Raw genomic sequence first — 12729 nt, forward strand, 5'->3', positions numbered from 1 at the left:
GGGGGGGCGAGGGGATTGTGGGCGGCGCGTATATCTCTCGCGATAATTAAAGGAGGCGAAACCCAGAGGGGGCGGGAAGGAGCGGAGGGATGCAGGAGGGGCCGAGGGTATCTTTATTGATCGAAACACTCTTTGAACTCTTTTTTTTTTTCTTTTCGATCAGAGCGACCTAACCGCAACAAGCCGGGAAAAACGGTCTCGCGAATGCGTTCTCTGCGAGACGGCTTCAGTGGGAGCGGTGAGGGGGCTGCTCGACTTTCTTTCGGAGCTTTTGGACTCGGGCCCGGTGGATGGATACTTGTTAGACCTGGTGACCGTGCTGTTCGTGCTGACACCGGATGGCGTATCGATTTGACCTTCCGACGTGCCGCGAATTGCGGGAATGAATTAACCGGGTGTCTCCTTCTCGGGCACACGTGGACGAATGTAAAATTAATCGACGATAGCTAGCCGACAAAAATCGATATCTTGGACGTTGTAAAAAAATATATACGTCTTTAATCTTGAGGACTCGACGACGATGATTTATTCAAAACGCCACAAAAATTCAAATTCCGACGAAGAAAAAAAAAAGTTCACGATTATTACAGGTTGCAAGGCTCCATCCGCCGGAAAAGATTTTAATTTTTTCTTTTAGTTTTCCGTACGTAGGGACGAAGGGGCAGAGTGATTATACATACACATGTGTGAAATATACGAGAAAGAAAAAGAAAGTAACAGAATAGGCCAGCGGGGGTGGGATGGACATGAAATTGACACACGTGAAATTGAAACTGACTATGGAACTCGGACAGAGTGGTAGAGTCGATCGGAGCAAAACGAAATGACAAATAAAATATATCGATCTGGAGATATTTCCCGAGTAACTTTGAAAAATAATTAAGACGAGGTGGAATGACGATTTTATAGCGTTATCTTACCCGATCGCTGCGATACATGCGTGAATTAAATTAACGCGCGATGCGCAAGATGGCAAAAATGATGAATTTTTCAGCCCGATTAAGCTTCGAGCTGAAAAAGTATTTTGAACTCGTAAAGCTCAAGACCCTCGCGAAATACTTATATACGTGCTTTGAGAAACAAGCAAAAGGATCGTGCCATCTTGAACAAACGTATGGAGACAGGGTGAAGATGCTATGAGTATAATGATGCAGAAAATCAAAGTCTACCGTTGAAGATGTAAAAATCCAGGCTATATGTGCCGTCGAGACACGTTGAATATTACACACATACATGTTTATACATAATCGGGAAGTGAAAATAAAAATGCCAAGAAGAGCAGATATGGAGCAGATACGGAGAGAGAAAGAGAGAGAGAGAGAGAGAAAGAAAAAAGAAAAGAAAAAGAATCTCGTACCTCGATGCAAGAAATTGTGAATACCGTGAAACAGATGGTCAAAGATAAAGAGAAAAAATATATAGAAAAATAGTAAATATGTATATATATATATTATATATATGTACACACATATATATATGTACACACATATATATTACGCGCATGGATATCATACAGAACGGAAGATAAAGAAGAAAAGAGAGAAGAAAGAGATAGACGCGAACGTACATACGTTCTTCTCCTTCCGATGAACATGACATTACGGATAAAGAGGAAAAAAAAGAGAAAACGATAATAAAGAAAGAAAAATACGGAGGAAGAGAAAGAGAGATAGATAGAGAAACAGAGAGAAAGAGAAACTCGACATCGAGAAACTACTATGAAAATAGCTAAAAAATTAATGAGAATCAATGAAGCTCTTAATCGTGTGACGTCTAGAAGAATCGAGCGGCGTTTCTTACCATCTGTCCGTGCAGCGAGTGAAAATGCAAACAGAAAGAGAATTCAAGATTTGTCTCTGGAAGTTACAAGAGTGAGATCGTGGGGGAGATGAGATGATAGAGACATATATTTTTTTTTTCAAATCAACAAATTATTCTTTCGATGAATATTCGGGAAACTGCGCGCCAATCTTTTTTTTTAACTTTCGCTTGAGAAGATGAATTTTATTTAAGAGAGGTCCGTAAACAATTTAATCATGTGAATCGTAGGGATATCCATAAGAATATTTAGAATACGTAGAATTCGCCGTCGAAATCGAACGATCGAAAAAATTGACGATAGAAGTTAATTGGCGGATCGATCGTGCGCGTGAAATTTGCTAGGCGAACTAAAAAAAAAAAAAAAAAAAACAACGCTGAAGCTTCGCCGCTTTCGTTCAAAATCGCGTTAAATTAAAAGCGATTGAACGAAAAATTAACGGCATGTTTCAACTTTCATCGATGCGATGAAAATGAACAGTCGAGCAATTCTTCGCAAAATTCGCGCTCACCGTTATCCAATCCGGGCGCACGTGCATGATCGATCTTCCTTTTTGGCGGAGAATGCGACGATTCATAGAACGAGGGAGGGGCAGGGGAATCCCGATTCATTTTTCATCGTTAAATTGTGTCCAACTCTTTTCTATCGGTTCAGCAGGACATGAGGGATGAATTCACGCATTCTCCCCGTGCACGAAGATGACGTGGCCTCTCTTAGATCGTGTCGGAGCTTGTAAGAGATTCCAGATATTAACGACATCTCTCTGGCCCGTCTTATCGTGCACTCGTTCGTCCGGCTGTCCTCGAAGTGACGGATAAGATTGAAATCGTCGCGACTATCTGAGTGCATATCGAAATGAAATGAACCGAAGATGAGATTTAATCGAGAACCTGATCGAAGGAAAAAACACATCTTCTTCACATTCTAAAAATATCGATTTGGATTTAACACCATACGGTGTCTATACACAATAATTTTTTGCAATGAATTCAAAGACTGATTTTCATTATCAGATTATATAATATTTTTATAAGAATATGCTTATTAACATAAAAATTATTAAGTTAATTGTCAATTTAATAGGTATTATTTATTTGATTATTTATTCTGATTCTACTCATAATTCTACTCATAATTTCAAGATCAAAAAAGATTTCAACGAGCGATTTACAGAATCAGATATATAAATTCACATATAGAAATATTTAAGTACTAAAATCCGCTTTGAATCCGAATAAACAATTTTTCTTATTAGTTCTCATCGTGTTAATATTGTATTAACACCAACATGTAGATGTATTTAATACCGTAGGTAAATCTACATAAATGTTAATGTAACACGATTAGAATTATATAGATAAGTATTCAACTTTGATTATATATTTATATATCAACTTTGATTATATATCAGTAAAAATGATTAATAAATTAATTGATTTTACATTGTTGTTTTCTAGAGATCACGCTATGTTAAATCCACACTGACTTTTAGAGTGCACGATTATTTTCATGCGATTGCATAATCGCAGATTTCTAAATAAACAAACGTTTTTCTGATTTCTGCGAGATGATTGAGATGAGAACGAGTGTTTCTGTCGCGTATTTAATAAACGCGATAATTCTCGTTTCGTGATTCTTTGCACGATTTTGTAGTAGATAAGTAAAACTCGGACATCGTAAAACTCAAGAATAACCCCGAAGTAAAAAGGATAAAAGAAGAGAGACTCTGATCACGATATAAGAGCGACCAGTCTGAGAGCCGATCTTGTTCGAAACATCTGCAAAGTAATAGTGTGTATACGGATTAAGGTGAGAAATAAGAGCTAAGTGATAGACATTACCTTCCTCGAGCGCGTCATCACCATCGCTCATCAGCTCGTCGTCCGAGCAAATGTTCAGCACGTTCACCAACATTTCTGTGACTGAAAGATAAAATAAAAATTATTCATTAAATTCCAAGTAAAACACATCTTGCAATCGACTAAACAAATTATCTCGAAATACTTCATTTAAAAAAATCAAGATATATATGTATCTCTTTTCCATCTAAATTATTACATAAATATTTTTTTCATATTTTTTCTTCTAAATATATAAATTGATTTATGAACATTAGAGAACTCTTTACTAAGCAAGATATAAAATGTGGAAATATACATTACAAAAGTTTATACATAAAAACTATAAAATATACTGTTATTTTTGTGTCTAATATAAAGATATTTACATAACTAGAATTAAAAGTTTAATTTTTATAAAAATGAACAATTTTATACATTTCCAGTATAAAATTATGTAACTTTTAGACATATAATTTAATATAATTTTTATATAATTACTTTTTTTTTAACAGTATAAAATAATTTTTAACAGCAAAGCTCGTTTTGTTGGTCTTACCTTTCTCACCGACAAACGGTAGGGACCATGTGAAAACATCCATGAAATTGGGCAACCAGTATGGGTGTGGCGAGCAATTGAACTGCCTGATATTCATCACGTTGTTCTCGTACTTTAAAACCGCTGCCTGCGAGCACAACGAGCACATCGGGTCTTTACGATTGCAGACCAGCGGTCTACAGGTCATAAAACGAACAACGACGCACCCCGCACTGATCATAAATGTGTGACATTAAATTAATGTCGAAGTTTACGATCATTGCGACTGGCGCGATGCGATTCGTGCGCTATTGGCTTTTACCTTGTTGTTGTACACGTCGAGATAGTTGGGCGCGCTAAAGATGGTGATGAGCGACGGGAAGCCCGTCGTCTGAGACTTTCGATACATGCGATATCCGGCGTCTTGAGCCTCATGCGCCCTTATGATGCTGAGCAAATTGTTGTTTTGCAGAAAGTCGCAACACGCCGCGTAACTGCAAGCAGACATTATCGATCGATCGCTTAAAGATTGGGAGAGAGCTTGATTGTCGATAATTACTGTTAAGAGAATTATCCGAGCGTACGAGCGGGCACGTTAATTTGCTTATATTATTAAATCTATTTAGCACTAATGAATAACATGGAAATTGCCGTGGTAGCGTAAATGACTCGGCCTTTAAACATTTTAATAGAACGCCAAAATTTTTAACATTTAAAAAAAAACACTTTCTTAATAAATTCCGTAATAAAAGGAAGATATTAAGTTTTTTATCTGAAGAAGTTCTATAATGTGCAAATTGTATGTGTAGCATATTAATTATAATTAATAGTTCAATAATTAACATATTATTTAAGCGAAATTGAGTTTATCGTTTATCTTCGGGGAAACATCAGGAAATATGAGAGAAATCGTGATAAAAAATAATAAATTTAACTCTATCACATTTACTAATAAAAAGTTGTTGAGTAGGACATCAAGACATCCCGGGAATTAAGCAACAAGAATTGTATTATTACTTAAATAACTTGGCAATTCTTAAGCAATTGATGAGCGACAGAAAGTCCGAGTTATTTTTAATAATTTCTATAAGTCACCTACCTATGTTCCTAATAATTGGACTAAAACAATAGAGTTAAAAATAACAAAATGTTATTTAACTCAAGAGGTTTTTGATTCCATTGTTCCTTTGATATCTAAAACAATGAACTTTCGACATTTTTCACCTTTGGAGTGTAAAAATATCCCAGTTTAAGTAGCTCTTTAGTATGATATATAATTTGTACACTATGGAACTTTTTCATTTTAGCCGAAAACAGCCAAAACTTAATATTCTCCTTTGAAGCGTATAAGTTTCATAAGCGTTCGTGAGGCAGCCACTGACGCGCGAATATTCATGTCGGGAAATTCGTGTATCTTAAAATCGTGACCTAGATTAACGTCGTAACGCGCTTTTGGCACATGCATTGGAAACAATTGCACAGGCGCCAAATGATCAATCTTAACTTGTCGAAAACGATTCGTACAACTTTTTGTATGCAATTCTGTGAATTTACAAAATTGTTGGAGTGTTCTAAATATTGTAGTCGAGTTAATTTCTGAGATTACTCGAAGCTTCGGCATCAGACTGCTACGTTCGCTGCAAGTTAGAGGTATTCGAGTCTTTTATGCGATGTAGCTTTTAATGTCCATCCATTCCTGCCAATCGTACAATGGATGACGGACATTATTGGCGTACCGACTTTCGGATTCACATAAACAAATTATGCCGCCGAAAACGTCAACAGGACGACCCTTTTCGCAATGGCATAATTGACTCGGCCAAGAATCGTGAGAAATGTTTGCGCCACGTCGCGGCATGGTCGTTAACGGCCATTAAGACCCGTTCATAGCGCCGACAGAGATTAATGACGAGGTGAAATCTCTCGAAAACCGTGCCGCTCGCCAATGTGGCCCAGTATCGATCTCTAGGTCGTTGTATCTTCGATACGCACACATCCTGAGTGCGACGATAAGATGATTTATTTAACGACGTTATATTACAATGCACAAGATGTGTTCCGTTTTCTCGTTGTAACAATGTACAGCCACTTCGAATCATTAAGGGATGGCAGGGAGTAATCAGCAGCTTCATTACGAGTCAGACGTTGAAGGGAGGAAGGGTGAGTGGTACGAATCGCGGTGTAGTCGAACGACCGTTGGTGATTACAGCCGGACTACTTGCATACTGCTCGAGACGCGAGATGTGATTTATGTTCGCGTGAAACTCAATGCACTTATCTATCCAGGAACGAGACACGATAATGCGAGAATCGAAAATAAGGGATTAACGGACTGGTGCTATCTAAAATGTCTTCATAACGGCCACTATTATTTTATCGTGATCACGATTGCCTGTACCACATTCACGTATATATCAATGAACAACTTGATTATGAAAATCACCTCAATAAATCAGCTTTCTAACATTCCTGCCATTGTTACTCGAGAAATATCCGACACGTACACGGTTCACTAAAATATCTAAAAAAATTAATGCAGATCTGAAAATAATTTTGTTGATCTTTCAAAATAATTATGTAGAACGCTCAAAGTGACTATTAAAATGTCAAAATTATTTGCAGCATCGTTTGTCTTGCTTGAGTTTCCTACATAATTATTTTAATGATCAAATAAAGTTATTTTCAGATTTGATCTAAATTTTTAGATACTTCAGCACAAGCATTCTTTCCATGCATAATTCTTTGATGACGTGTCGCGTTAACATTAAATTATAGAGAAATATAGAAAATAAAAGTTCAAATAAAAACAAGTCAGTAAAAACATAATATTAAAAAATTTAAATTAAAAATTAAAGACTTAATAATTAAAGTTTAAAATAATATTAATTATAAACTAATATAACTGACTTATTAGTAAATATTAATAAAAAGTATAATAGAAAAAAACAGATATTTTGATTTATTCTTATTATATATATATGTGTAGTACACTGTATGTAGTGATTTAAAGACTTTTAAATTTTGTAATAAAATACTCTGTTATTTACGCTATAATTAATTCCGTTATAATTAATTCATATTTTGAAAAAGCGCTATGTCAGGAAGCGCCATGTCAAGTATAAAACTACAACAGTTAAAACAACTTAACAAAATTTTTTGTAATATTAAAAATGTGATAGAGGAACAATAATTTGGCGGTATCTCTCGACGTGTACATTTACGACAACCTTATTTTTCAAAGCCTTTTCCACGATGCCAGAAATCGCTTTGAGATCTAGAGAATTTATTATTTATTAAAAAATGCTGCAAAGAATTTATTAATTGCATTCATCAATGATCGAATGCAATATATTAATTTCTTCTCCATCTGAAATCTCGATTTTTAAGATTGTACAAGGAGACTTAAATTAACTTATTTTGTACTTGTTACTCCGAAATGTCTTACAACTGTGAGTCATTAAAATTTCCTAAATGCTTTCATTCAATGCATATAATTAATATAATCATTTTATTTCTTAACTCATTAAACAGCCAATGAAAGAATGTACAGATAAAATATCATTTTTCTATTTTTTTTTTAAACAAAAGAATTAATGATAATTGTACATTTTTTGGAAAAAGAAATTGATTGCATCAATTGGAATGAACAAATCAGAATTTTTTAATTGACTCTATTATAATTCTATTTAAATAATAAGAATTCTGATTGAGATATGGCTGAAATCTTCTGATTTGATCATTTTCAATTAGAAACTTTTTTCACTGTGCGTTACGAACTATTTTAAAGCTTCTAAGCTTGGTTAATAAAAAAACTTGTGTGTAGAAATTGATATCAGATTGTGTTACAGTTACCAATAAATAAGATAACAATTAATGATCGAATCGAGTGAAACAATTAGTGAAACGCATATTTTTCATTACTCTTTTTGTTGCGCCAACTTTTGGCAACAATCAGGAATAAGAAAGATATTTAATACTGAAATAATTTGTTACTGAAGATCGCATAAGTTCGTGGAGAAATATAAAACGTGTTTTTCCAAAATTTAATCTATTACAATTTACTTCGTCAACGTAAACGATGAACGAATACGTAACAACGAGTACGTGAAACAGCTGACACTTAACGAATCTCAGTTCTCATTAGCATGGCCGTTTGTATAATTAGCAGATTCGCGAGAGGAGCTGTCATGTCTGCGGTTTGCTGACATCGTCGTATAACACGGTCGTTATTAATCCTCGCACGGGGCAAACCATGGGTGTGTCCGCGAACGCTGACAAAGAGCGACGCGACGAGGGACTGAACGTGACGTTTGTAGGAAGATTTGGTGGAGAAGGAAAATCTCTCAGATACAGAAGGGTCGGAGGAGCCAAAGTTACCTCGTTTCACGCTGTGTGATCGTGCGAGGGATGTGGCCAACGCGCTTCCGACTGTACTGCTCGCAAACAGACGGCGAGATAATTACCCGTTAGAGGGAGTTAACGGATTGGCTAGAAAGGAAAAACGAGAACCGGCCGGCGACAGCCGCGAGATGTATCGCACAAGCATATCGTATTTCTACGGTAAAAAGAACTCCAACTACTACCGAGTAGTGATGAGGTGTTGACCTCGTTTTTTTTTCTCCGCTAATATGTCCTTTATTATTACGTTAACACACTGTGATATCGACGTGTCCCTTCGATATATCGACGACCGCGACGAAAAGTATTGTAATTGCATTTTCTGATATTTCCAATTTTATTGGATCCTTTTTAAATACTTTTTTTTATTGGCAGTATGGCTTAATGAAATATCGTTATTTCAACCCAGATAATTTTGTTTGTTATAACTGATAAATAAAATACTTTTGAAAAGAAAAAGCTGTTGTATACATGTTTTTTAAATTTCTTTTGTCAATTGTTCGACTTAATTTAAACATTAATTACATATTTTATAGGAGTAGTCTTCTGAAAATAAGTTTTCTGAAAAGAGTTCAGAGACAAAAAAGGTATCATAATATGATCAGTCATTTATCATATTGTTTCAGTTAGCTTAGAATAGATTTTATTAATAAAGTTTTAATTCGAGATTGGATATATAGGACGTTCAAGTTGATCGTTGGAATATTGAATCTTTTTGCAGCATTGACGTTTAAGAATTTTATATAATTATTTTGATGATTTAATAAAACTATTTTCAAATCTATATTTAGCCAAATTTTTAGATACCTTAGCAAAACCGTTTTTTATTGTATGATATTTAATCTACAGTGCTTTTCTCCACTTCAGAAAAATTCAAAAAATATCCATTCACAGAATATAATTAAAACTGTATATATAATATTGAAATAAGTTAGAAAAATCCAATTATGTACGTCCAAATTTTCTTAGTCGTTAGAATTTTATTACGTATGTTACCAGTAATTTAACAAGTTAAAAGAATTTAAAAACAGGTTAAAACGGACACTCACCTGTAAAAGTATGAACAACCCCTGACACTATTGTGAGAAAAGTGCTCCGCGTTCTTCTCATTGCCGAAATCCTCGAGAGGATCCGACCAGAGGAGATCACACATTGGCCCGAACGCCGGCGGCTCTTTGAACCTGTCCAGCTGGAACAGCAAGTCAACATTGATCGAATTAGTTCAAGGAATTAACTGATAGCACATCGACTGACGCAAACGCAGCGTAATTTTCAGCGTAATTGTATGGGCCATTGTCGGCTTTACCGAATTCACAATGGGTTGGTCAGTCAGTTTGGATCGTATTCTATTCGGAGGTTTAGTTGGCCATTATACGTTACACGCAAAATTTATGTAGTGCTGATTGGTCCTGGTTAATCATGACGGCTTCATTTACATCGATCGCATCAGTATGTCATTTTTAATGAGATCCTAAAGTAAAACAAATTATTGACATTTCGTAATTCTAAAACAGCTTCGAATCATCTTTACAGAATTGCTAAATTCTTCTACATAAAAATTAAAATACGGACAAAAATAGCTATTGCAAATATCGACTTGTCTTTCGACGACAATATCTGCTTAATATAAAGATTCTATATAATTTATACATGATAGAGTGATACAAGATAAAGTGATTTCGCCATAGAGATATATATAATATCGTACGCGGATTCTGTCATAATGGAATTAAGATTAAGATTAGAAAAAAAGAATTATGTTTTATAAGTAAATAGAGCAATATTGATGCTGGATCTTGCAAGATGTAACGCTACATGCAGTATATTAGATACAGAAGAACAGTTTGAATAAGATAAAATGATAATGTAAGAAAGAGAATTAAAAATCACTATTATCGATATTTTTAGAAAGAGAAATTAAAATTTGTTTTACATTGTTAAAGTTTGGCATTTGCTTTAGAATCTCCTTAACATTTAATTTTGATTTTGCGGAATCACTGTCACAGCGGATTTACATTGCCACTTTGATAACTCCTCGATAGTTACAAGATATCTTGGTGTCTAAAAGAGAGAGGAATAACCGATAATCTGAACTTGGAATTGAATTATAATTTGACAGCGATTTGACAGCGTCGAAACGTGTATCGAACGCCACAAAGTCTCAAGGGCGGTAACTCTGCTGCGAGTTTACGTATCTCGACAGCGCCAAACAAGGTAAACGTAAGCCGGATCGTCTGCAGATTGCATTAATTAGGCTACCGAGCTTGACAACAATGTGCTCACCGCGGATTTCCAAATGTCTATTGCCACTAAATCGGTAAGTACTGAAATCCAATATTCGACGTTAGAATGGCAATGGACAGATGCTATCGCACTGATCTTACTCGACATTTATTTGATATCACGTTACATATATCTCTCAGTTCAAAAGTGACGTAACTCAAAAATTCAGTTTCTTAGAAAAAGTTTCTTGAAAAATTTTTCAATTTGATAGAAGATTATTGAGTAATCAAGTAATATCGGCAAAAAAATTTCTTAACATAATCTTAACATTATCCTTTTCATTTCATTTTCGATTTTTAAAGCTAATCTATAATACAATGTGTTGTTTTTTTTCTATTGTTTGCTTTTTTCTTTCCTCGTTTTCTTGTCACGTATCTTCCAAAGTTCATCAACTTTCCTCTTAGACGACAGAAAACAAAGAAATAGAATAATGTCGCTAGAAATGCGATAAATAATCAGTACGACATTTTATCTGCAAATGCTGTATTTAATATTCAAAGTGTATAAAAAATTAATAATTGTTGGAATTTCGTTTTCAAATTGGAAAAGTGATAATATTTATAAAGTGATAATGTTTTCTTCTACTTTAGAGAAGGATGTGCCAGATTCGCAAAGTTAACATAAGCCCGTATCAGACTACCGACTCTGCAAATCGATCTAACTGCTAACTCTGATGCCGACCAATAATGGACCAATCACATTGAATCAGTCTTATTATACTTGGTTCATTATTGGTTAGCAATCGGGTCGGCTTACAGAGTCGGTAGTCTAATACGGGTTATATACTTTCATTTTTGATTTTTGGTATAATTATTTTTATGTACAACTGTAGAACAATGAAAAGTACTAATGGAGTGTAATTATTTTTTTATATTAATATAAAATGTGCAAATTTCACAGATCCCAATCCCGCAGAGAAATTATTTATTTGACAGACACTGAACAGACGACGAAACTCCGAAAGTCATGAAGCATTTACAAACGTGGCGCGATTTATTCTCGGACCGAGAGTCGATTCCCCTCGAATCGATGTTAAGACTCGAAAACTTAGATGGCGAAGTTTCGTTTTACGGACGAGCAGGATTTCATACGGAGTGGATATCGAAGAGCATGGAGGATGAAGAGAGCGTGCAAAGACAGAGTCTCGCTGCAACGAGATCTCTCAAATATTTGTTCCGTTGATCTAATCTCGCTGAGAAAAGTCCGCCGGTGCGATCTCGTACTCATCAACTAGGCTACCTTTGGAAATCGCGTTTAATGACTTCCATGAATATGAATGGCTTCGAGAGAAGAGTTAGATAGGTATTTCGCGCTACGCGGAACGTCTCGTCATCGCAAATACACTCTCCTCTCTTTCTCTTTCACTGTTTTTCTTAGGATGCAATCAACATAAATAAAATATTGAGAATCAACATTGCGAGATTCGATTTATGTTATTTAATTCTAGAATATTATTGATACGTAAATTTTATGTAGATGTAAGTAAGGTCGCTAAACTATGTTTTTAATCATTACGAAGTCTGATCTGCCATCTCAAAAAAGGACAAGTGGAGACAAAAAAATTCTATTTTTTTAAATTCTGTTTTTTAAATTCCGTTCTGTCAGTTTGGATTCCCTAATGGTCGGTATTATAACAGAAAACGTGCTTTAATTTTTAAGCAGTGTTTTGTGTTATCATATATTTTATTTAAGTGTATGAGGAGACACACACACACACACACACACACACACACACACACACACACACACACACACACACACACACACACACACACACACACACACACACACACACACACACACACACACACACAACACACAACACACACACACAACACACAACACACACACAC

The 12729-nt window shown here is 35.1% G+C and overlaps 1 protein-coding gene across 1 annotated transcript in view; it reads right to left on the reverse strand.

Annotated features, from left to right (window-relative positions):
* The window catches only part of LOC105625924 (serine/threonine-protein phosphatase 2B catalytic subunit 2-like), a 160370-nt gene that overhangs the window by 17162 nt on the left and 130479 nt on the right, over positions 1-12729 (reverse strand). The window contains exons 6-10 of the mRNA XM_012207234.1: positions 9643-9782; positions 4518-4689; positions 4217-4343; positions 3661-3741; positions 1801-1803 (exon numbers count right to left, since the gene is read on the reverse strand). Coding sequence (XP_012062624.1) covers positions 1801-1803; positions 3661-3741; positions 4217-4343; positions 4518-4689; positions 9643-9782 — 523 coding nt within the window. The remainder of the gene's footprint in view (positions 1-1800; positions 1804-3660; positions 3742-4216; positions 4344-4517; positions 4690-9642; positions 9783-12729) is intronic.

The sequence above is a fragment of the Atta cephalotes genome (genome assembly GCF_000143395.1).
Source record: "Atta cephalotes unplaced genomic scaffold scaffold00004, whole genome shotgun sequence".
Taxonomy (NCBI): domain Eukaryota; kingdom Metazoa; phylum Arthropoda; class Insecta; order Hymenoptera; family Formicidae; genus Atta; species Atta cephalotes.